The sequence below is a fragment of the Physella acuta genome, unplaced genomic scaffold, assembly GCF_028476545.2.
Source record: "Physella acuta isolate Inbredline_101_S28 unplaced genomic scaffold, ASM2847654v3 ptg002110l, whole genome shotgun sequence".
NCBI classification, from domain to species: Eukaryota; Metazoa; Mollusca; class Gastropoda; family Physidae; genus Physella; species Physella acuta.
The window spans coordinates 1-27,500 of record NW_026733611.1 but is presented as its reverse complement, the minus strand read 5'-3'; the positions used below and the strand labels follow the sequence as shown (position 1 = coordinate 27,500).

The following is a 27,500-nucleotide window of genomic DNA, read 5'->3' as shown; positions in this document are numbered from 1 at the left end:
ACCAACTTGTTGACTTATACTTGACCACATGTTGACCAACTTGTTGACTTATACTTGACCACATGTTGACCAACTTCTTGACTTATACTTGACCACAGGTGGACCAACTTGTTGACTTATACTTGACCACAGTTGGACCAACTTCTTGACTTATACTTGACCACATGTTGACCAACTTGTTGACTTATACTTGACCACATGTTGACCAACTTGTTGACTTATACTTGACCACATGTTGACCAACTTGTTGACTTATACTTGACCACATGTTGACCAACTTCTTGACTTGTACTTGACCACAGGTGGACCAACTTCTTGACCGGCCTGAGATGGCAAACCTGTGACGAAAAGTGTCGTGACCTGGGCAAGTATGGCGGCACGTGTGTCCTGTCTTATTCGGTGTGTCCAGAGTCAAGCAGACGGTACCAGTGTCAGTGTTATACGATCTAGGGACAGCTGCGGCAGTGGTGAGATGAGGAGTGGTGAGATGAGGAGTGGTGAGATAAACTAGTAAGATGAACTGGTGAGGTGAACAGTGGGGAGATGAGGAGTGGTGAGGTGAACTAGTGAGATGAAATGGTGAGATGAAATGGTGAGATGAACTGGTGAGATGAAATGGTGAGATGAAATGGTGAGATAAATGGTGAGATGAAGTAGTGAGGTGATGAGTGGTGAGATGACCAGGATACGAACTTTTGTGACATGAGCTGAACATAGGTAACATAAACAGTGGTGAGATGAACAGTGGTGAGATGAACAGTGGTGACATTAGAAGTGGTGACATAAACAGAGGTGACATTAGGTGAACATAATCGAGATTAGCAGTGGTGAGATGAACAGTGGTGACATGAACAATGGTGACATTTGAACTGCTGAGATGAACAATGGTGAGATGAACAGTGGTGACATTTGAACTGGTGACCGTCTACAGTGGTGAAATTACCGGTCAGATAAACATTGTTTACTGACATTTGGTTACAAAATAATTGTAATGAAATATTGTACCAATAGTATTTTAATTATTGGTAATTATTTAAATTTGATACTTCATTCAGCTGAAAATGAAGATGGAAATCGTACAATAAGTTTATATATTATTTTTTATTTACTTTTTGCTGAGTGTGGATAATTGTTAGCAGGTTCCTCTCAAACAATATTGCCATGGGTTTATTTATATTAATTAAAGTTTTAATTTTTGATTTACGTTTATTTTATAATGTTTTTTTTTTGATTCCGTAGAAAACAATTTTAGATGGTTGTTTCCAACATATTTGTCACCTCACATGTTTTACTCAATTCCTCTTTTTCTAAAGTTTTGTTTTGATTATGTCTCACGTATTTTAATAAAGCCAATGAAACCAAATATCTTCACATTTGCCAAGAGTTATTTCTTATCATTTTATGTTTTTTGTATTTTATTCCAAAAACCTAAGTCATGTTAGCTACACATTGCCGATAGTGTATTAACAGTTTCCCTGCATTAGAGGAATATCTTATAGGTCAATGCCAATTCCATTCTCCTGTACAACGGAAACAGAGTTGTACCAATTTAATGCATTCGACTTGCTCAGTAAGACAGAAGTCTCTTAGGTCAGTGTATGTGAAGCAAATATCCACAAAGTCCAAGTTAGTCATACAACAAGGACAATCTGAGGTTACAAACTTTCAGTTCCTGACTAGACAGGGCGTTGGACACAATTCTGATGGTGTCAGTCAATAGTTAAATACTGTCAGTCATTTATTACTTCAGAAGTGTAAAAAATCAAGTCATTTACTGATATCTTGCATTATTGGGTAGGATAATGATGAGTAGGACTAGCATTCATGGGTAGGACAATGACCAATTGTATATGGCATTATTTAATTCATTGTACAGTGTAAACTGGGTAGGATCATGACCAACTTTCTACTGTAAAAGACAATGACCAACTTATCTTAGGTAGGACAATGACCAACTTATCTTAGGTAGGACAATGACCAGCTTATCTTAGGTAGGACAATGACCAACTTATCTTAGGTAGGACAATGTCCAACTTATCTTAGGTAGGACAATGACCAACTTATCTTAGGTAGGACAATGACCAACTTATCTTAGGTAAGACAATGACCAACTTATCTTAGGTAGGACCATGACCAACTTATCTTAGGTAGGACCATGACCAACTTATCTTAGGTAGGACCATGACCAACTTATCTTAGGTAGGACAATGACCAACTTATCTTAGGTAGGACAATGTCCAACTTATCTTAGGTAGGACAATGACCAACTTATCTTAGGTAGGACAATGACCAACTTATCTTAGGTAAGACAATGACCAACTTATCTTAGGTAGGACCATGACCAACTTATCTTAGGTAGGACAATGACCAACTTATCTTAGGTAGGACAATGACCAACTTATCTTAGGTAGGACCATGACCAACTTATCTTAGGTAGGACCATGACCAACTTATCTTAGGTAGGACAATGACCAACTTATCTTAGGTAGGACAATGACCAACTTATCTTAGGTAGGACCATGACCAACTTATCTTAGGTAGGACCATGACCAACTTATCTTAGGTAGGACCATGACCAACTTATCTTAGGTAGGACAATGACCAACTTATCTTAGGTAGGACAATGACCAACTTATCTTAGGTAGGACAATGACCAACTTATCTTAGGTAGGACAATGACCAACTTATCTTAGGTAGGACAATGACCAACTTATCTTAGGTAGAACAATGACCAACTTATCTTAGGTAGGACAATGACCAACTTATCTTAGGTAGGACAATGACCAACTTATCTTAGGTAGGACAATGACCAAATTATCTTAGGTAGGACAATGACCAACTTATCTTAGGTAGGACAATGACCAACATATCTTAGGTAGGACAATGACCAACTTATCTTAGGTAGGACAATGACCAACTTCTATTGCTAAAGGTAGGAACATGTCTAAAAGTATCGTGGGTAGGACAATGACTTAGTGTATCCAATGCAGAACAATAACCAAGTATATCCTTGCTAGGACAATGACTAACATTCATGGGAAGGACAGTGACTAACTGCTATGGGTAGGACAGTGACCAATTACTCTGAGACAATTACAATATATGATCTTTTATTTAAAGCAAAAAGTAAACAAACAAATATAATAATGACAAATACATAATTACATTATAAGTATATAACTGATGTCTTAGAGACTTACAATTATGACTTTATTTCAAGTAAATTAGCAATGTCAGAAAACATGAAGTACAAAATGACATTTGACATAAAATAATGACACATGACTTTGATGAGAAAAAAATAAGGCACATGAGAAAATGCGAAGCTCTGTGTTTTACATAGGGCCATAAATGTGAAGCACGCCCATATAACACTAACCTCATAATTGTAAAAATAACATTTTATGTGGTGACACCATGTATCAAATAAAAGTATATTTACAGTAAAAACTTTGTTGTATAATATACATTTGAAACAATAGCATGCACTTATTATCAGGTCACCAAAACTAGATATGTACAATCAAGCACGAGTATAGTTTTATAATATTAATATGTCTTTACCCTGATGAATTAACTAAAAATAATGAAATGCTTTATAGAATTGTCATGAGCAAATTAAAATGGTTATTCGGGAATTCCAGGATTTTAAAAATAAAGTGACAGTTTAATATATAAAAATAATCATTCTGGAATTCCCGATTAAGACTATAGAATGGCATCTTTAAATGTGTGCTTCACATGTTAGGCAGTGCTATGGGATGCATGTCTTTCATCTTACTTAAACACAATACATTTGGCTATAGTCTTTACAATAAAGTCAATACAATTTTTTAAAAACATTGTAATCCCACTAAACATTTGATCAACACAGTTGTATGTTATAACTACTTGGCTTACTGAGTCGAGAGTTTAATGCAAAGGTTTCTTTCAAGGCTACTCTCCAACCAGAATGAGGGCGGTCACATAATACAATGTTTAATGGACCATACATTCTGACATTTGGAGTACAAGAGACCATGTTCTTCAGAGAAAAAAATGATTTCCCTAAAATAATTTACACAAAAAAACTGTCGACAGTTTTTATTGTGTGTGGTATTGAACTGTCTGCAATTGCTGTCTTAGCTGTCTGCAATTGCTGTCCGGGTGTACAAAAAAATTATGCTAAGACTAGAAGTTTAAAAAACTAGAAATTGTAGGATCAAGCAATTCCTAGACCTTGACCTACAGTGATACATTCACATACAACATGCATCTAACCACAGCACTGAGAGTCAATGTTATACCTGTCTGTGTCCACTTTAATGTCAATATTTTGGAGACTAGGTTGGGTGGGGGAGTATAGGTTTACGTCAATACAAAACACCATTCCAAATATAATTTCAAAACATGACAAGAACCACCATCAAAAACAGTAGTAAAATCTGCCTGTAAAATTACATCAAGTCAACCAACATAGAAATTGTCAAAAAACCAACATCATGTCTTACATATCAATGACAAAACACCAGACCAAAAAATCTCATTACACCAAACCCATGACACATCTTACTAAACACCTTACTAAAACCCTACTGCATTACCCAGGTACATATGTAAATACATCCTCATATACACATGCATACATATTTATTCACATATATATCCTCATACACACATACACCCTTATATATATCCTCAATTATACATACATATTCATATGCACAGAAATCCTCATACACACATACATCCCCATATGAACACAAATCCTCATATGTAAATACATCCTTATATTTTCTTACCCTTCGAAGTCTTTACAGTATTAACAAGAGCTTCCAACAATAATGAAAACCAATGTGGGAAACAACAACCATACAAAAACATTACTATGTCTTTTTTAATTGCACTTTAGGTAAAAGGGAAATAGTTGCACGTAAGTACCCCAGCATCTGTCATAATATGTACCCGAGTTACACATACAGGGTTGGAATAAGGTGTTTAAAATGTATGTTACCATAGGAACAATAAATCCACATACATGTCATGGGATGTGTCATGACATGTCATGTGTGATGTATGTCATGACATGCGTCATAAGTTTTATGTTAAATGACATCTTTCAGTACTAATAACAGTCCATTTCCATTGTCAAGTTGTTACCATACATTTCAATAAAAACATAAATCCCTAGCATATGAAAATGACCTTTAACCCTAGATAACCAACGCATTTCTTCACCCCCATACAACAAGCAATAGCCATCATTCTAACAAGCTGGAGAATTAGCAGCAATAAAAGTTCACCAACTAAGAGCAAGAATCCTTTGTAAAACAACACAAAACTTTTAAAAGTCTCTACAATCACAACCTTGAGAGATCATATCCAACAATATCTATTTACTCGTTTTAAAAATTAGCATAAAAAACAGTAGCCACATTGCAATCAGGAATGTTTGGGATACACAAAGTAAATACATACTTTGTCAAAATGCTTTGTATATGACAATAGGAGACAATCCAGTAAAAAATAGAGACAAGCATTATACCAGTAGAAATATTTTAAACTAATGACAGTTATTTCATGAACAAAGTAAAATAATTTTTTTTTAAATACAATGAGTCTGATAAAACAAAGTTAAAAAATATGTACACAAGCTCAGGAAAAACCCCGAGGAAGCTGAATATAAAAAAACCTGATGGAAATGTATGATTGTAAAATGCGTTATTCTAGACGTGAAATCCTTAAAAATGATATTCTGAACATTATCCGCAATTGCTATTCTAGGCTTGTAGTCTTGAATTCAGACATTGGTTTTTAATAATATTCTAGGCTTGAAGTCTTGAAATTCTGACAGGTTTCAATGATATTCTTTGTTTGAAGTCTTGAAAATCAGACATAGGTTTCAATGATATTCTATGTTTGAAGTCTTGAAAATCAGACATAGGTTTTAAAGATATTGATATTTCAACTTAGACATTGGTTTCTGGTGCTTTCTCCAGCATGGGAATCTCTGTGCAGATGTTATCTTCAGAGATCTTTTCCCTCTCCTTGTTCTTGAGCAGAGACCTGTACTCTGCTGTATCTGCAGGCTTGGCCTTACAGCAGGAGACCATCATGGACTTGAACGAGGCGTCGGCAGCAAACACTTTAGTGTACAGCAATGAACCCAGTGCTCCACCAATCAGTGGGGCGATCCAGTAGATCTATAAATAGATATTTGTGATTAGCATTCCAGGCATAATTATATAGAGCTTCTATTCTAGATCAGTTACACAGAAAATATCTACTGTTTAAAAATTTGAACATTTAGATCAAATTTTGATTAATATTTTAGCACTTTCAAGCAAGAAAGTTTAAAATTTAACCTCAAATAATCCTAAATCTTTATCTAATATTGCCAATAAACTAAATTTAATATTTAAAGACTTGTTCAATGACTTATTTAAATATTAAATCATTTATTCTGATTATATTATAATCAAAATTTAAGAATCAAATTTGTGTAAGCCCACAAGTACCTTCACACAATTCTTGTTAGTTTTGTAAAGGTAAACGTTCATTATGGAAATATGTATAAACAGCCAACGCCCCTCTCAATAGCATTTCAGATTCTAGCATCCCCCCCCCAACTCTTTAGTAAACTAGCCATAAAACTATCATCAATTCAACATATTTCTTCAGAAAATGTCAAAGCCCACAGTAGCACATCTTCACATCCGTCACCACCCTCAATGGATGTGCAACGAAAACCCCATCCAACTCCCCATTACCTAATTAAATATTGTATGTATATATGTCCATCCAACTCCACATAACCTAATTAAATACTGTATGTATATATGTCCATCCAACTCCACATAACCTAATTAAATACTGTGTGTATATATGTCCATCCAACTCCACATTACCTAATTAAATACTGTATGTATATATGTCCATCCAACTCCACATTACCTAATTAAATATTGTATGTATATGTCCATCCAACTCCACATTACCTAATTAAATACTGTATGTATATATGTCCATCCAACTCCACATTACCTAATTAAATATTGTATGTATATATGTCCATCCAACTCCACATTACCTAATTAAATACTGTATGTATATATGTCCATCAAACTCCACATTACCTAATTAAATATTGTATGTATATATGTCCATCCAACTCCACATAACCTAATTAAATACTGTATGTATATATGTCCATCCAACTCCACATAACCTAATTAAATATTGTATGTATATATGTCCATCCAACTCCACATTACCTAATTAAATACTGTATGTATATATGTCCATCAAACTCCACATTACCTAATTAAATATTGTATGTATATATGTCCATCCAACTCCACATAACCTAATTAAATACTGTATGTATATATGTCCATCCAACTCCACATAACCTAATTAAATACTGTATGTATATATGTCCATCCAACTCCACATAACCTAATTAAATACTGTATGTGTATATGTACTCACCCATTGGTGCTGGAAGTCTCCCATAACAACAGCAGGACCCAATGCACGTGCAGGATTCATACATCCACCAGAGCTTGGAGCCTGTGGGAAGGTGAGTACATAGTTCAGTGTATGTTGTGACATTGTCTTTTTTACCATTTGATTTAACTAAAAACAAGTTTCACTTTTGTAACATAAAACATTTTTTTTTTAAAAGGACTCATTAACAGGAGAAAATGCTAAATTATTGTTATTTCTGGTAGAATAATAATGATATTTTAAATAAATTTTAGATTTTCAATCTATTATTGCAAAAATAGAAACAAAATATTTCCTAGAAACCAGAATTTAAGTGAAGTTTTGTTCCATTAAATTTAAGTATTGCGATTTTTTATTTCTAAACAATAAAATAAAAGAAATTTTGTTTCATTAAATTTAAATATTGTGATTTATTAACAATAAACTAACAAACAAAAAAAAAAAAAATAACCCACAACACTATCACACTTACCCCTACTAAAACGTTGGCAAATATTGTGAGTCCAACCATGAAGGGGACAGAACCCTGAATATCTCTCCTACCCTTGTCCACATGGGCCATAACCACAAAAACTAAAAATCCTGTGATCATCATTTCAACAACGATTGCCTAGAAAGAGTTATAAAAAGCCTTTTAACACAAAAAATTAAGGTATATTACATTTATATACGTATTGTTAATTTACAGAGAAACATTTAGGGCGTAAAGATGATAGATTAAATTACAAAACACCAAGTTAAGATTTGAATATGTACTAATATGTAATAATACGGTTGGTGGAAACAATTATTTGTTTTAAGTTTAAATAAGCCTAGAGATCGAAGTCAACAGAATCAATGTAATGTCAAACTTTAGGACATCAGCGTTTTGTTTTAGGTTAAAAATCCTATTTTGTTTTTTGCCAGGGTTAGCCTAGGGACGATTAACAAATATTTTATTACAAAATAGACCGGTTTAAATTATTATCAAATACAAAACCACAATTTTTTTTCAAAGAATCTAGATGAATATGTTGGATCTGGTTTAACAAAATGCATACGAGTTTTAGTGTAAGGTAAATCGTTTGATTTAGGGCTATAGTAACTACACCAATCCTGTAGACAAACTTGTCTAAACTTATTTAAAATATTAACCAATATTTTAAACACGTGTTGAGGTACGGCTAAACCAATTGTTCTTAAACGTACAACGTTCAAACAAGTTTCAGTGACGTCCCACGCAATCACCACTCCCCAGAGGTTGAAAGAAGAAAAAAAATTCAATAACTTCTTCAATGACTCTAGTCCTGTCGCGTCATTCATGTCAAACCCTTCTCTTGTTTAAACCAGATCTAACCGGCTCCTCAATGGAAGGGGTGGGGGAGGGGACTACGGGCAAACACGCACTCCCATAACCCTTTCAGTCAAATTGCTGTGACGTCATTGTTTAGTCACGTGTGAAATGGACGGTTGACTTAGAGTCGACACGATCAGGTATGTACTATGTACCCGGGACTAGTTGTAGTTGAAACAATTTTTGTCTCCCTTGGTTGTATACATTTAGTAGGGCAAGGGAAGCCACTGTGTTTTGTGTACACATATTCTCACAGTGCCCGTATCTTTTGATAGAAAATTAACGTAATTGTCAACTGGGTGTTAAGTTCTTGTATAAGTGTACAAGTAAATTTACTTTGTTGTACTGTGTGTTGTGTACAAGGAATCTTAATTTTGGTATCTGTTACATTTACTAAGTGTTTAAAAATAAACTTGATAATTGAGTAGTTAATGTTAAACGGATAGGGGGCATCCATTAATAACGTCCACAAGGGGGGGGGGGGGGGGGTCCGAAAAAAAATCGAGTTGTGGACTGGAGGCGGGGGGGGTCTAAAATCATACATTTTTGTGGTCGTCATAAAAGGATGACCCCATAACTAACGTTGTGTGGAATATGCCGAGACAATAGCAGAGAAAGGCGACAGGGAAAATCAAAAATTTCGGACATTTACTCTGAACATAAACATGTCACCCCATGTCACTATTCATGTCACTGTCGTAACAACCATATCTGTCGACCACACTGCCATCACCGCCACATACCTGACAGCACTGTCCACTACCACACCTGACAGCACTGTCCAGTGGCGTAGCCAGGATTGTCTCAAGGGGGGGGTCCAATTTTTACCAGGGGACAAGCTTTCGATTTGCACCCCCCCTCAAACTTTCGATTTGCACCCCCCCCCCCCCTCATACTTTATATATATATGACCCCCCCCCTAACCCCCCTGCCTACGTCACTGGCACTGTCCACTACCACAACCTGACATCACTGTCCACTACCACAACCTGACATCACTGTCCACTACCACAACCTGACATCACTGTCCACTACCACAACCTGACATCACTGTCCACTACCACAACCTGACATCACTGTCCACTACCACAACCTGTCCACTACCACACCTGTCCACTACCACAACCTGACATCACTGTCCACTACCACAACCTGACATCACTGTCCACTACCACAACCTGACATCACTGTCCACTACCACAACCTGTCCACTACCACACCTGACAGCACTGTCCACTACCACACCTAACAGCACTGTCCACTACCACACCTGTCCACTACCACACCTGTCCACTACCACAACCTGACATCACTGTCCACTACCACACCTGTCCACTACCACACCTGACAGCACTGTCCACTACCACACCTGTCCACTACCACACCTGTCCACTACCACACCTAACAGCACTGTCCACTACCACACCTGACAGCACTGTCCACTACCACACCTGACAGCACTGTCCACTACCACACCTGTCCACTACCACACCTAACAGCACTGTCCACTACCACACCTAACAGCACTGTCCACTACCACACCTGACAGCACTGTCCACTACCACACCTGACAGCACTGTCCACTACCACACCTGACAGCACTGTCCACTACCACACCTGACAGCACTGTCCACTACCACACCTGTCCACTACCACACCTGTCCACTACCACACCTGACAGCACTGTCCACTACCACACCTGTCCACTACCACACCTGTCCACTACCACAACTGACAGCACTGTCCACTACCACACCTGTCCACTACCACACCTGTCCACTACCACACCTGTCCACTACCACACCTGTCCACTACCACACCTGTCCACTACCACACCTGTCCACTACCACACCTGTCCACTACCACACCTGTCCACTACCACACCTGTCCACTCGCACACCTGTCCACTAGCACACCAGTCCACTACCACACCTGTCCACTAACACACCTGTCAAACGTGCCCTCACCTGCTGATTCCCTATCCCCTCAGGTGGGTGGATGACGCCCAGGCCACCGACCATGTTCTCGTGTGTTATCTCCCTCAGCAACATCGAGCCGCTCACAGCACCGCAGCACTGGAAGATGATGTAGCACACGGTCCTGTGGGGACATACAACATACACGTTACACAACATACACATTAGGGGACACACAACATAGAGCCGCTCACAGCACCGCAGCACTGGAAGATGATGTAGCACACGGTCCTGTGGGGACATACAACATACATGTTAGGTGACACAACATACACGTTAGGGGACACAACATACACCGCAGCACTGGAAGATGATGTAGCACACGGTCCTGTGGGGGTATACAACATACACGTTAGGGGACACACAACATACACGTTAGGGGACACACAACATACACGTTAGGGGACACACAACATACACGTTAGGGGACACACAACATACACGTTAGGGGACACACAACATACACGTTAGGGGACACACAACATACACGTTAGGGGACACACAACATACACGTTAGGGGACACACAACATACACGTTAGGGGACACACAACATACACGTTAGGGGACACACAACATACACGTTAGGTGACACACAACATACACGTTAGGGGACACACAACATACATGTTAGGGGACACACAACATACACATTAGGTGAGACAACACTTGTTAGGGGACACACAACATACACATTAGGTGACACAACATACACATTAGGTGACACACAACATACACATTAGGTTACACAACATACACCACAGCACTGGAAGATGATGTAGCACACGGTCCTGAGGGGGCATACATGCATACACATTAGGTGACACACAACATACACGTTAGGGGACACACAACATACACGTTAGGGGACACACAACATACACGTTAGGGGACATACAACATACACATTAGGTGACATTAGGTGACATACAACATACACGTTAGGTGAGACAACATACACATTAGGTGACACAACATACACATTAGGTGGCACACAACATACACATTAGGTGACACACAACACACACGTTAGGGGACATACAACATACACGTTAGGGGACATACAACATACACGTTAGGGGACATACAACATACACGTTAGGGGACATACAACATACACGTTAGGTGACACACAGCATACACATTAGGTGTGACAACATACACGTTAGGTGACATTAGGTGACATACAACATACACGTTAGGTGACGTACAACATATACATTAGGTGACACAACATACATATTAGGTGACACACAACATACACATTAGGTGAGACAACATACACATTAGGTGACATTAGGTGACATACAACATACACGTTAGGTGACATACAACAAATACATTAGGTGACACAACATACATATTAGGTGACACACAACATACACATTAGGTGAGACAACATACACATTAGGTGACATTAGGTGACATACAACATACACGTTAGGTGAGACAACATACACATTAGGTGACACACAACATACACATTAGGTGACACACAACATACAAGTTAGGTGACACACAACACACAAATTAACTGACACAACATACATATTAGGTGACACACAACATACACATGAGGTGACAACATACACATGAGGTGACACAACATACACATGAGGTGACACAACATACACATTAGGAGACAAAATATACACATGAGGTGACACACACAATACCCATTATGTGACAAATACCATACATATTAGATGACACATAACTTACATAGTAAGGGACATGTAACATACGAATTAGGTGACACATAACACAATAGGTGACCCGCACAAAAAGTGACACGTACATTAAGAGACACACACCTTTAGTGAAACACACTTTATGTGACTTAGATGATTAACCGGAAGTACAAACAACAATTAGCTCATTATCTTACCTGGCTAGACTGATCTCGCGAATGACAGCAAACCCGACAGTGACAGCTGGGTTGACATGACCCCCACTGACAGCTGCCAGACAGCTGATGAGGACACCCAGGAACAGACCAGATCCCAGCGCCCCCTGGTAACAGGAAAATAGGTTAGGGTCATTTGGTTGGTTCGTTGTTAGGGTCATTTGGTTGGTTCGTTGTTAGGGTCATTTGGTTGGTTCGTTGTTAGGGTCATTTTGTTGGTTTGTTGTTAGGGTCTTTTGGATGGTTCGTTGTTTGGGTCATTTTTGTTGGTTCTTTGTTAGGGTCATTTGGCTGGTTCGTTGTTAGGGTCATTTGGATGGTTTGTTGTTAGGGTCATTTGGATGGTTTGTTGTTAGGGTCATTTGGATGGTTTGTTGTTAGGGTCATTTGGATGGTTTGTTGTTAGGGTCATTTGGATGGTTTGTTGTTAGGGTCATTTGGATGGTTTGTTGTTAGGGTCATTTGGCTGGTTCTATGTTAAATCCCCCATCTTTAAAAAGCTGTGTTCCCACATCTTTGAAAACTACGGGATCCAACCCACCCACCCCTCCCCCATCTTTAAAAACTATGCATTATTTAAAAACTACTGTTCCGCCGTCTTAGAAAATTAAGTTGTCCCCAACCTTTGAAGACTACAGGCCCCCCCCCCGCCTCCATCCCCCCCCCCCCCCCCCCCCCCCGCCTTTGAAAACTACGAGGCCTCATTTCATGTAATTACTGAACCCATCCACCTTTGGTACTACTTATCCCTAATATTGGTACTAATAAACCATATCTTTTGAACAAAAGATACCTATAAGTTGTCACAGCATGACCCCAATTAGGCATTTATTAACTCCAGCGTAGATAAGCCCTTTAATTAACCTACTCCAGTCTAGTATTATAGAGCCTCATGTAATAATACTTTAAGGATACTGCAACCACTATAATGTAGCCCCTCCTGAAATAATACTTTAAAGATACTGCAACTATTTTTAATGTAGCCCTAACTACCAACACGTAGGCTGCGCATCAACTTTTTTGTACGCAAATCGTCTTTTGTAACCCACCTCTAAGGATTGTCCCATAACGCAGTTTGAATGAAATCATGGGAGTGTTCACATTACTGTGTACCGTGGGGTACGTTCAACATAGACAAACGTTCACCTAGTTCATAGAGCGGTAGTTTCAACACACAATGAAGACGGATGCTGGGATGCTCGCTACGGTCTGATGGTATCAACAGTGTTACTTCCCTTTACAAAAAAAAGCCCCCGGATGTAATGTCGCCTTATGTGTCAGATTCTAAATATATTCGCGCTACACAGTGTGGTGCTGGGTGTGTATTAACAGGTGCTGAGTTGAGAAGGAGGGGGGGGGGGGGGGCAAAAAAAAGTCATAGTTGGAATAATAGCTAGTTTAAGTTTATTTTCTTAGTTACATTTTGTATCTAGTTGGGCTGTAAGCTGGTAAAAATTTTTTTCTTCACTCCGTCCCCTTTCCACTAGACTACAGTTAATATTTGTGTAGCCATTGATATAAGAAACTGGATCTTATTAAATTAAACAATATAGCCCGACATCTAAGAAAGACCATATACTTATCCACTTGCGAAAACAAAGGGTCAGAAGTTTGAGTAATGTCGGTTTATTTGTACCAGTAGGTCTATATATTATGTCAGACAAATACACTAACAGTTCTATAATCATGGTAGGACTGGCAGTGTCCTAAGTCATAAGGGACATTCTAAAAATGGGCAGAGTGAATTTTTCATTGTGTATTTTTTTCTCAAAGCTTGTAATTTACGCTTTGGAATGAAGAATGGTAAAACATAAATTAGTTCCTTTTCAATCAAAACATTAATAGGACTATTATAGCACCTTAGTCGGGGCCCACTGAGACATTATCCAGGGGGGGGGGGGCATCGGGACTTTTCCAGATAGACTGAGGGACCAGTCCACACAAATGTAACGAGATAATTGTTAACAAAAGAAAAAAACGTATCACCCCTATTTTTCTGGTGACGAGTAGGCTAAAATTAAACGTAGGCCGGATGAATGTGGATACAGGGGTCCGATTATAGACTTCCTAAAATATGTGTGTTGCCGGTAGTATTGCAATCTTAACTAGATTTAATGATAGAAATAAGGGGAAGGCGTATGGTAGGACTAGGGTTGGGGTTAGGATTAACAGTACCACGTCATAATATTTAGTTAACTACCAGTAACCTAACACCCCTTTTAAAGATTAATACAAAATAGTAGGCCCTAGCTGTAGTGAGGTTGATTCAATTAGTAATAAAAGATAGTGTTAGCTACCTAACAAGTTAAAGACAGTTACAAATACTATGGACGTTTCGACCCAAGGTCTTCGTCAAGCACACAGAAATCACCTGTAGGCCTACACTTCTCATTATACCCAACTTTTATGTCGACAATGATCAACGGTTAAAACACCTCCCTCCCCCACAAACACCCACAAAATCTATTTTTAACTGTGTACACTACACACCTGAAGTAGCGGGGGAGGCGGGGAGCCGTCTTTGTGCAACCCCATGGCGATGGCGAAGAAACACAGCAGGAAGGTGCCGAAGAACTCCGCCAGACACGCCTTCCAGAACGAGATGCTCATGAGATCGTCGAACTCCGTGTTCAGGAAACTAAAACAGCACCGGTACCGCTGGAAGAAATGCAAGCCCCGGGGGTGACTTTTCTTGATGCTGTCCGTGTCTGACGTCATGGTCATCTTCTCTAAAAACAAACCTTTGTCGAACCTGTCTAATCTATCCAGCTTATCCTCTTTCTCTACTGTGATTGTTAAAGGTTGATCTTTATCCCACGTCGGAGACGATCGGACTATTCTTTGTGGCGTTTTCCCGTTTTCAGGTTGAGTAAAACTGTCTTTGACTTTTTGTGGCGTGGAACCATTTTCAGTTTGAGGTAAACTGTTTTTCTGTGGTGATGGCGTCACATCTTCGGGCTCGGGGAAAATTTCCCTGACGCTTGTTCTGTGTTCGACGCGCTTTTGGTGGATGGTGAAAGGGTCGTTGTTGTCGAAGTTGACCCGTTTGATGGCGCTACGGACGGTGTCCGAGTTATTCCACAACAGTTCGTCTAGGTCGTCTGACGAGCCGTTGCCTTTTCTCATCATGTGTGGGGTTAGGTTAGCCATAACTGTTTGAACTAGTCTAAGATCTTTAGTACTTACTGAAATTCAAGTAGATCTAATTGAGAAAAAAACACAAACTAATAGACTAATATACCGATGGTTTATGCTATATTGTTACCATCTTCAAAAACTATTAAATTTCTTCTTGAAATCAAACTTAATATGAAATCCAAAAACGCAATAAGTCACACAGTAGTTCACAGATTAATCCAAGAAAATACAGCACAAGGCATACAGAGAAAAACACTCCGCCGTTTGAAATCAACGCACAACCAGTGACTCTAGCGATCGAGGGGAAACGACTCTCCCGCAAGCCCTTTTATAGTAAGGCCTACCTGTCGAACTGGGGTCACTTCCTCCGTTCTCGCCCCCTTATTCGCTTATTCGCAGCAACACATTCGCACGCCGGAAACACAAAATTAGCTGATAGACCGAGATAAAAAGGTATTTTATTTTTAAACAAGAATTCCTTAACCAGGATCAAACCAGCCTACATCTGATAATCTTGTATCATAGTTAATCTATTCAGGCTTGTATGGTTTAATGTTTATAAGCTCAACATACAGATTAAACAGATGCTTTGGGATTATGATATAATTATAGCAGCCCAAATAGAGTTAAATATTGTGAAATTGTAGTTAAAAAATAACTTTAATTTTTTTTCCTGCTACAGAAATAGAGCACCTTGCGATAAAATTAACATTTAAGACTTTTATAAGCGACTTCCTCTCTTTTGAATTCACTCGTCTAAAGTCCATGTATGACAAAAAATGTTTGAATCATCCAATGGAATTCGTTCACGCTTCACTGAGGAGGTGTAGGAAGTGTCTGGAAGACGGCTAGGGTGAATCATTCAACCATGAATCCTGCTAATGAATTCCCATTTATAGATGCTAAAACATTCCTTTCTCGAATATTAGTTATCAGGTATGATTCTCCCAAGCCCCCCCCCCCGTCTCTCTTAACATAATCAGAAAATAAGTAGATAGATTGTTTGCTAGTCAGGGAGTTACATACACGTAGTGTTGTCACACTTCCAACTATTACAATGTTTGGGAAAACCTGCGGCTGTTACGTAACTTCCTGAAATTCCCAGGTGTAAAAAAGGTATTGAAACGGGATTTTAAAAAAAAAAACAATGCAGATATCAAAATACAAACTTTCCAAATTGTAAGGAATATATTATTGTATCCATTCTGGTATTGTAAAACTTAATGTAGTGTTTGTTACGTAGTTATATGACATAATTATTAAAGTGGGACTAATTAATCAAAATAATAATCGTAAAATACGATAATTTTTTATTAGGCCTATATAATTTTTTAATTATATTATTGTTATTATTCGTCATTTAGGACTCATTAAGCACAAAGTAAATTTTAACACTTCTTTATCCACTTAATATGAATGTTGCAGCAACTGCTAAGTAATGTATAACACTAGCTCAATTCGTTTTGCTATGAATGTTTGGGGAAACTGTAAAGTAAATTATGACATTAGCTTTAATCTCTTTGGTATGAATGTGTGACAAACAACTGATAAGCCACATTGGTTTGTAGCTAAGCTGACAAACTCATCTGTGTACTAGAAGGGTCGGTTCGGGCAAGGGTTTGGAGATTAGAGCGAGGGGAGGGGTGGGGATGTAGGCTCTTTACCGACACAGGGATCAGCCACCTCCACCGTCCCTGAGGGTTAACTAGGTCACCCTCAAGCCAGCCAGCTGACCGTGTTGTCGTCTGCCTACTCGCGCGGAACGGAGTTCACCTGTAGCGTGGCATGAGCGATCACACACCAGTTACACACAGGGCGCCGTGTCTGTTTGTACCGAGTCCACCAACTTACCTGGGGTTTGACATTCCAGCAGATCAAACTCTTGATTACACAATCGTGACGTCATTCGAACATACCCCGGGGCGGGGAAATATACCTCTATTTCGTACCTTGATAGCTAGATGCGTACTTTTATTTATAGCTGTTAGGTATAGATGCAATTGTCCGTCCCATTTTTTTTAAAATCTCGAATAATGTTGAAGACAATACCTTAACCTTAAACCTAACCCTGTCATTAACACTAAACTAAAAAGTTTAAAAAGTTATTTGATGATATAATTACTATAAGCAATGTAAAATGAATATTCAATGATGTATAAAATACCACAAGTTGACCAAATCACTATAATCGAAGAGATCAATTTTAAAAGTGCAATATTAAAATATTGAATGTATTAACCTAAGGTATCTTACACTACTGTGCGAAATGTATAGCCCTAAAAGTACTTTATACGTTTTTGTAATCAGCTGTAAGTGTAAGCCTACTTTTGTTTGTTTTTTATGTAGTCGGTGAAGCGAAGCAATCATGGCCTAAATCACTTCATTATCATAACGTCTAAGCTCATTAACATAACTAAAAAACAATGCGAAGAATTACGAAATTGTACAGACATTAAGCCAATAACATTGCTGTCACTTTTCAATAACTACTTTATGTCTAAGATTTATATTATTACAGATATCACTATTATTACATATATATTGAAACCTAAAGGAAATTTTACTTGACTAAATATGAAATAAATCAATTGTTAGAACTTAATTCTAAATGGATCATATATTTTAAATTTTATTTTTTAATAGTCAGTCAGGTACCCATTAAAGCTGGGTGAACTCAGGGTAATCTTATGATCTGGAGCCTGAGATCTGAATTCGAGACTAAATTAAGATTATTTTCAATTAGCTGTAGTAAAATTATCTTATTGTTATTATTCGTCATTCTAGACTCATTAAACACAAAGTAAATTATAACACTAGCTCTAATCCCTTACATAACCACATGGGTTTGTAACTAATTTTATTAGTCTTTTCTCTATCAACCTACCCAGGGTTTCTTTCAGACATTTTTCTCCGAGGGCGGGATACTAACTATGGTAAAATATTGTCTATATGAATGCTATTGTTTTTATTCCATCCTATGGGGGAGGGGGGAGGGTGTTTGGACGTGCTCGTGTGAGTAGGGGGGGGTGGACGTTCTCCTCTGAGTAGGGGGGGGGTGGTGCCCAACAAGACAGTGGGACGTCCAGCACCTCGCGCACTATCTAGAGCACGTGTTTTTAAAATAACTTTATTTTTTTTCTACCTTCATTTTGAATTAAAGAACTGGACATAAATTTGCGCATCTTTGCAATTTAATTCACATTTTGGGTGTAGGCCTACACGTCTTTTTAATATAATATGTCCTACTTCCCCTCTTTTTTATAAAGTAGGCCTACATTAACTCGAGTTTGAATAAAGAGATACCTTCGAGATTTTTACTTTGAAGATTTTATCTCTCCATCTTAATCCTAGGTATTGCAAATTTATGCAACAAAGAAGGTCATGCGTGCCGACAAGTTCCTGTTAGGGTGTGTTAGGTGCGAACTGACGTGACCTGGATTAGTAGGGAAGTAAACACTACCTGAGCTGACTTGCTACTTTTGACGTTAGTCCAATGAAAGTCCGGGTTTTAAAGTACTGTGCGGTGTGGACTTTGTTAGGACGTAGTTTAGGTGCTATTGATGTGTGCCAAACTTAGCACAGTAGTTTAGGTGCTATAGATGTGTGCCAAACTTAGCACAGTAGTTTAGGTGCTATAGATGTGTGCCAAACTTAGCACAGTAGTTTAGGTGCTATAGATGTGTGCCAAACTTAGCACAGTAGTTTAGGTGCTATAGATGTGTGCCAAACTTAGCACAGTAGTTTAGATGCTATAGATGTGTGCCAAACTTAGCACAGTAGTTTAGATGCTATAGATGTGTGACAAACTTAGCACAGTAGTTTAGATGCTATAGATGTGTGACAAACTTAGCACAGTAGTTTAGATGCTATAGATGTGTGACAAACTTAGCTCCGTGTTCTAATATTTCGACCCTCAGTTTTGTAGGTGCTTTACCTTTTTTGTGTAAATTATCCTAAAGTACTTTTACTCATTCTGAAGTTCAAAGTCGGATTATTTAAAACCTTAAAACTAACATATCCCTTATAGCATATAGCCTCACAGTTGCCATACAAGATTAAAAAACACACCTAAAAACTAACATTCCTCTCATATTGTCACATTTACCGTGCAAGTTACAACCTAAAAACTAACATTCCCCTCATATCCTCACATTTACCATGCAAGTTACAACCTGAAAACTAACATTCCCCTCATATCCACACAGATGTCATACAAGATAAAAACCTAAAAAAATTCATAAAAAAACGTTTTAATAACAAGCTTTTATGTAATAATGCACTAAAAAGGTGAAAATAAATTATAGACCACTATTTAAATAACTATAAAGAAAAGCTTGAATCACTTTAGTATCTATTGGATACCTTTACTAATGTTTAGGAATAGACCCACGCTTTTCTTTATAGTTATTTAAGTAGTAGTCTATAATTTATTTTCTCCTTTTCAGTGCATTATTACATAAAAGCTTGTTATTAAAACGTTTTTGGTGAATTTTTTTTAGTACTTTACATGTTTTATTTACACTAGAGTTTCATGACTAAAAACCGTTACGCACGCATTGAACATGATGACACGTGTGGAGTAGTCGGATAAGACTGCCTACTTATTTGATCAAAATTTTAATACATTTATAAAAAAATTAATTAGGCATCCAATTAAGTCAAATTTAATTTCATGATGCATTTTCTTTATGTCTTGACCCACGTACCAATTGCGAACCGTATCTGTCAGTTAGAAATGCCTGCAATTTTGCTCGTGCGTTTCGATCTAGACAGACTGACGACAGACTGACGACAGACTGACGACAGACTGACGACAGACTGACGACAGACTGACGACAGACTGACGACAGACTGACGACAGACTGACGACAGACTGACGACAGACTGACGACAGACTGACGACAGACTGACGACAGACTGACGACAGACTGACGAAGAAGTGAGTTAAATAAAAGCTTGTAAAAACTAACAATCCCCTCATATTCTCACATATGTCATATAAGATAAAAACCTAAAAACCAACATCCCCTCATATCCTCAAAGGTTGCCATGGTTTCACACACCACGTGACCACGACACCTGCAGATTTCGTGACCTCATTTAATCAGAACGCGGTGACCCGAGTGGTCAACTCGTCTGTCCGCACAGCTGACCCGTCACAACCACTGGCCGGGGGCGGGAATCACGTGATACACGTAGCAGACGACTAGAGATTAATTATGTATTTCGTATGGTCAACTTGGCTAATTAATCCGTCAACGAAGATTTTTTTCGCACTGCGTTTTTGCTTCAGCATTATAAAGACTGAGATAACTGCATATGACTCTATTTAACAAAGAAGTAGAATACGTCATACATTACATAACTATCAGTTTGGATGCGAGCCAGAAGGTCTGGAGTTCGGATCCCGGTTCGAAGTTGTGAATGTAGGAAGTTCCTTAGCCTTTCCAGCTCTGATTGGTGCCTGACTTATGTTGGGGGAAAGTAAAAGCGAATGGACATAGCACTGACCACACCATCCCTTCATATGCCGAATTCAAGAAACATATGAACTGCTTCATCTGCACATTTTTAGTGCTATGTTACTGCTATGTGTTATTGAATTGTTGTTTTATTTGTTTAAACGGCCAATGTGAAAAAAGGCTTTCGTGCCTACAGTTGTTACTGTTTTTGATTAAATTTAAATTTGAAATTTGCTAAAAATTTGAATAAATTTAAATTTAAATTTCCATAATGGATCGATAGGTCTAAAGGAGAATATCTATATAACTATCAAGATTGCTTTTGTTTTTTAGCGCAATTTCCATTCTGGAGAATTGCGTTTATTAACCCGTCATTTCTGGATGTATGAATGAATGGATGGATGGATGGATGGATGGATGTGTGTCCGCAGCTTTAAGTCGTATCTCCTCCTCAACGAAGCAATATCGATGACTAGTTCCAAAAGCAATTATGTTAAGCAAGTTACGAGGATGAACATAGGCCATAAAAATTCCGGGTTTCTTTCATGGATTTCCCGGAAAAGCCAAAAAACCTCGAAAAAATGCAGTTTTTGGCCCATATCTCGGCAACCAGACCACTTAGCGACTTGAAACATGTACCAATCGATTCCTGCCATAATTTAGAATAATATTGCCGAAGAAAGTTTTCAAAAATATCCTTTCGTTCGGTCACAAAAATTTTTTTGAATTAATTAAAATTTGGACCGAATTAGTAGGCATTTTATGCAACCACACCACACGCGTCATCACGTTCAATAGCTGCGCCATCACGTTCAATGGCTGCGACGTCACGTTCGGTAGCTGGGCGCGCAATGGTTTTTAGTCATGTTACTCTATTGTAAATAAAACATGTAAAATACTGAAAAAAAAATTAATAAAAAACGTTTTAATAACTAACCAATGGTTTTACTAACCCTGCTGTTGATTTACGCTACGACAGAGCTATTTTTAGATAACACAAGGAAATTGCGCTAAAATTGTCACTAGACTTTTTTTAATTACTTGTTTTTCTTGCTTTCGGTGTAAACAGCTTCCAATCAACCGGTGTTTAACCTCATAGCCTCCATACCGTTACAGCTAATTATGTTAATGATGTTATAAAAGTTCAACAACGCCCAGAATAATTTAAGTTTTAATTGAAAGGTAAAATAGAAAAATATACTAGACAAATTGAAAAGGAAAATATAACTCATCCATGTAGTCTTATGTTTAAACTGTTCATTTTCTTTAAATTCACAATTCTTTTAACCCCCCTACCTCCACCCCCCACTCAGGATATCGTCTCAAAACTACGCACACCTGATGCCCCCCACCCCCACCCCACCCAGCAGTTAATGCCATCAGTGGCGTAGCCAGGATCGTCTCTCAAGGGGGGGGGGTTCCAATTTTTACCCGGGGACAAACTTTCGATTTGCACCCCCACTCAAACTTTCGATTTGCACCCCCCCTTAAACTTTCGATTTCCACCCCCCCCCCCTCAAACTTTCGATTTGCACCCCCCCTTCAAACTTTCGATTTGCACCCCCCCCCTCATACTTTTTATATATATACCGAGGGGTCTATAGGGGGGTTATGACCCCCCCCCCCTACCCCCCCTGCCTACGCCACTGAATGCCATTTATATCGGATAATTCTTACGCAGCAAGCTTAGACTAACAAAGTAAGTCCCAGATCTTTAAAGCTACCAAACCTGATATTCTTGTCTGAACTCTTACTTGGTATAGTCTGACCTGATTTATAAGCTGTCCTTGACCTTCGATTTAATCGCAATGCCGCTCTGGCGATCGGGAAGAAAACTATTAGTGGTGAGTTCTATGCTTAGCAGGGGATGGCATGGTCGGGCGAAAGAGCGCTAGACTACTGGCTTGAAGCTACACACAGCCTAAGCAGTTTAAAACTTATTCTAAATTTGGCACGTCGTGTAGCCTCTCATGTGTTGTAGTTGTGTAGCGTGTAGTCTTACGTGTGTCGCGAGTGTGTAGCGTGTAGCCGCTCATGTGTCGCCAACAACAAGTGAACGCTCGCTCAGACTGACAAAACGTAAACAAGTTTTCCCAGGTTCAAGGTCAGCCTCGAACTGAGCTCTAATCTTTCTATCCTGCAAATGGACTAGTATTTAAAAAAATTAAACCAACTTGCCCCTAGTTGGCCTGAGGTTAATCTAATGAGTTCGTCAAGGCTGTCAATAAGTTCAAGGTCAGGGGGGAACTTGGCCAGTTGATTGATGGGTGGGGGGGGGGGGGGACTAGCAGTGACTCACCTAATACTAGTAAATATCTTTATTAACTTGTCTATGTCGTTTGACGAAATGGTGACATGTGCTATGTGAGTGTGTTAATTACTATTTGTTTATGTTGGCATGTAGAGCTATAAATATCTACGTGTTTGTTTGTGTCGTCCACTCTATCTCGTGCCTCTTAGGGGCACGGCTGGGGTCAGGTCAAGGGTCAAGACAGAATTATCGGCATTAAATTACTTTAACACCACCTAACCTAATGGCATAGAAATGTTACATTTTTAAGCATGATAATTTATTTTGTATAAATCTATGTAGAAAGACGCTTTACACCCCCCCCCCCCCCCTTATATTCTCAGCTACAAATGTGAATTTAAAATAATAAACGCATAAGTTAGCCATATTTTATTTGCATTGTTTACAGCATTTGTAAATGTTTTCATTTGCTTCCACACACCCTATGCCTGCCAATATCGATTGATTTTTCTTATATATTATTATAATGTGAGAAATTCGGTCACAATTTAGAATGTTTACACAACAAGGCATGCTGACTCCTTTAGATAACGCGCATTAAACTCACTGATTCAATAGTTGTTTTTTTTGCGCTTTTTTTGTTGTTTTCTTTGACAGATATATATATATATATATATATATATATATATATATATATATATATATATATATATATATATATATATATATATATATATAAAAAAGAACAATATCGCCTAGTTAATAATTAAATAATAACTACCACCCATCAATACTACCCCTCACCACCATTATTACCCACCAACTTCACATCTACCCCTTAACAGCCCTCACCACCAACTCCCACTACGCCCCTCACAATTACCCCTCACAATGACCTCACCACCACACTCACCATCACCCCTCATCATCGCCCCTCACCCCCACTCCTCCCCACCACTCCTCCCCACCACCCCTCACCCCCACTTCTCCTTCCCAGTGGCGTAGCGACCACTACCGGCGCCCGGGGACAAACTTTCAATTTTGTACCCCCACCTCCATTTATTGTGTATATTTATATTATAATGAAAGACTGCAGCTAAAATGAGCTTTAATTTTGTATCACCCATTTTGGCGCCTCCGGGGACATATGTACCCCCCACCCTCACTCCCACCTTCCGTCGCTACGCCTCTGCTCCTCCTCACCACTCAGCCCCACTAACTCTCGCCCAGACATGAAGGGGTCAGAGGAAAATTCCCACTACGAACTTGGCTTATACTAGCAGCACGCGGGTTAGAGAGTAGCCAGAAAAAACATGTTGTGTGGACATCATTAGCTCTTCAACCTAGTTCAGACAAAATAGTTCAGAACGTTTCGATGAAAGGTGAAGGTCGTGTAAATCTATTTATAGGAACTACGTGTCTATTTTTAAAATATCAGCTGTTTGAAAAATGCCCTATATATTGTCACCCTAACCTTAAAACTGCTACTGTGGCTTATTTTTAAACGTATTCAATTTTTCATAAGAGGGTGCAAACAAAATTGAGCTAGATGTTTTCAAAGGGTTGGACACCAGGGTGCAGCGACCCGTTCCGGCGCCCGGGGTGAACTATCGATTTTGAGTCCCCGCCCCTTTCCCTATATCCCATTTATATTTATTGTTATTTATGTTGGCGAAAAAGGTTGGTGGCGCTTATAACCTGTCACTTTCCCATTACTGGTTTTAGTTTGGTGCCACGCAGTTGATGTAGAAAACAATTACATCAGTGTGTAAAGCCTTGTAGTCCATTTACTTGCTTAACTTTTTCTGTGTATAATTCAATACTTCAACTTCAGATGAGCTTGTAATTATATTTCATAGCCATTTTTGGCGCCTCGTTTGGGTCGGCGCCCCATTAGCCCTTCTATAGACACGCCACTGGTTATGTATAGTATTTAAAGGGGTCGTCACTCCTGTGGGGGGGGGGGGGGGGGGGGGGGCAGGGACGGAGTTGTAATTTTGTGACAATGTACGATGATGGGGAGGAGAGTTTAGATAATGTGACGTCGCATTTGCAAGTTTTTAAAAGTAATATTATAAACTGCACCTTACCCGTTATTTTGACTTTTAGAGAACTTTTTATTTTTATTTTGTAAAATGTAATGGAGTAAAAAAATAAATAAATAAAACATCAAATAGTAAAAGAAATAGATAAATAGTCAATGTTTACCGAGCTCAGTCAATATTTTAGAAAGAAAATGATGTTTAAAAATAAATTAAAGTGCGATTTTGAGAGGATTGTAAGATATGCTCCCTCTAATCTGTGCGGTTGTGCGGCCGCGCAGTAGTTTTTAACTGGCGCGCAGTCATTTTGTACAATACATATAGCTTTGTAAAAGACTTTTATAACACCGCGCACACAAATTGCACGCTGCACACGATCTTTTTCCCCTTAGAGGGAACGTAGTTTGTAAGCTGAGGTGTGACATCATTTTAGGGAGGGGTCTGGCTTTTTGTGACAATTTGTGACGGTGGAAAGGGAGTGGAGGTTTAAAACAAAAATTGTCAATAAATCGTGACGTCATGTATGGATGACCCGGATTTTAATCAGTGTTTCATCCAGAATTTATTCTCCGGAGGGGGGCACTTGAAATTTTCGGGGGGGGGGGGGGGAGCGGTAGACTTTCTTCGGGGGAAGGGGGGAGGGGGGCGGACACTGTTAAAAGTATATATTTTCTATATAAATTATAGAAATTTCATTTTGTTCGGGGGGGGGGGTGGGGGGGGGGGAGATAGCGATGCATTAGGCAGATGAAGTAGCGTTCATGTTTCTGTGACCTTGACATATGAAAAGCTAATTTAGTCAGCACTATGCCCAGACGTCTTTAATTTCCCTTATGTCAGTTAGGCACCCATCAGAGCTGGCGGACTCAGAACATCCCTCGGACTTGATCTCGGATTCGAACTGGATCCATTCGGGTTAGCAGCCTAGCGCTCTACTGCTAGGCCACGCTGTTCTATTGCTATTGCTAATAGTAAGTGTGAAATTATAAGAGCAGATCCCAAACTATTTAGGATCCAGGTTGATGAATCTAGTTGAGACAAGAATAACCTTCATTATACAGTTAATTAAACTCCGAAATACAAGGGCTCTTTCGTGTTTCTCTTCAAAGCACCCCCCCCCACCTCCCCCAGGACGAAATAGAAAACAATTTATATAGCAAATATAAACTTTAACCAGTATCTGCTCCTTCCTGCAAATTTAAGTGCGCTACACAACTCCACAAAAATTTCAAAAACCGCCCCACCCTTCAGTGTTTGTTCCAGACATTTGTTTCTCCTGGAGGGGGGGGGGGGGGGAAGGGGGGCAAATTCTATTTTTTTTGGGTGGGGAGGGCGGACGCTTTTTTTAGGGGGGGGGGGATTAGTAAAAGTATATGTTTTCTATATAATTTTTCCCCCCCCCCCCCCCCCGAAGAGGTGCCTGGAAGAAACTCTGCCACACCCTCTCCAGGTTAAAAAATAAAATGCCAATGAACGGAAATCGTATAACTTGTCATTCTTTGAACATTTCAAACCAAGTTTTTTTTTAATAGCCATTACTTGATCTGTAGGTGACTGGCCTACAAGAAAAAAGTCAAAAACCTATTAAATGTCAACCCAGTCGCGTCGCTAGGTCGGGTGTCACCCGGTGCGGTAGCTCGTGGTGTCACCCCCCCCCCCCCCCCCCCCAAAGAGACAAAGTATATATATATATATATATATATATATATTATATATATATATATATATATATATATATATATATATATATTATATATATATATATATATATATATATATATATATATATTTATATTTATTATATATGTGTGTGTGGGGGGGGGGGTTGTGTATCGGCCTTCGTAAGCTGATAAGTGAAATATATGCCGCATACTTAATCATTAATGCAACTGGCAAAACGCATTTT

General features: G+C 38.8%; 1 protein-coding gene and 1 long non-coding RNA gene across 3 annotated transcripts in view; one reads left to right on the top strand and one right to left on the bottom strand.

The window, feature by feature from the left end:
• The window catches only part of LOC131932202 (uncharacterized), a 3,501-nt gene extending 2,156 nt beyond the window's left edge, over window positions 1–1,345 (top strand). Inside the window, exon 3 of the long non-coding RNA XR_009384504.1 lies at window positions 303–1,345. This is a non-coding gene — a long non-coding RNA (uncharacterized LOC131932202). The remainder of the gene's footprint in view (window positions 1–302) is intronic.
• A 1,847-nt stretch (window positions 1,346–3,192) lies between these two features.
• On the bottom strand, window positions 3,193–16,127 carry LOC131932200 (aquaporin-5-like). 2 transcript variants are annotated; one of them, XR_009384503.1, is made up of 7 exons: window positions 15,192–16,127; window positions 12,684–12,808; window positions 10,789–10,921; window positions 7,961–8,098; window positions 7,471–7,551; window positions 5,873–6,182; window positions 3,193–5,833 (listed from the first exon to the last, which is right to left on the bottom strand). XR_009384503.1 is itself a non-coding variant. In XM_059289080.1 (6 exons), the coding sequence occupies exons 1-6, from the start codon at window positions 15,849–15,851 to the stop codon at window positions 5,949–5,951; spliced, it is 1,371 nt and encodes a 456-aa protein (XP_059145063.1). In that variant the 5' UTR covers window positions 15,852–16,127; the 3' UTR covers window positions 3,193–5,948. The 2 variants fall into 2 exon arrangements, 1 of the variants encoding a protein (XP_059145063.1); XM_059289080.1 differs by having other exon boundaries at window positions 3,193–6,182.
• Between the last annotated feature and the right edge of the window lie 11,373 nt (window positions 16,128–27,500).

Excerpts from the sequence above, each read along its gene's own strand:
- LOC131932200 (XM_059289080.1), bottom strand. The coding sequence starts at position 15,851 with ATGGCTAACCTAACCCCACACATGATGAGAAAAGGCAACGGCTCGTCA. Across the intron at positions 8,099-10,788 it reads AGGGGATAGGGAATCAGCAG|GCAATCGTTGTTGAAATGAT; the intron begins GTGAGGGCACGT and ends AACTCTTTCTAG. Across the intron at positions 7,552-7,960 it reads TTGCCAACGTTTTAGTAGGG|GCTCCAAGCTCTGGTGGATG; the intron begins GTAAGTGTGATA and ends ACCTTCCCACAG.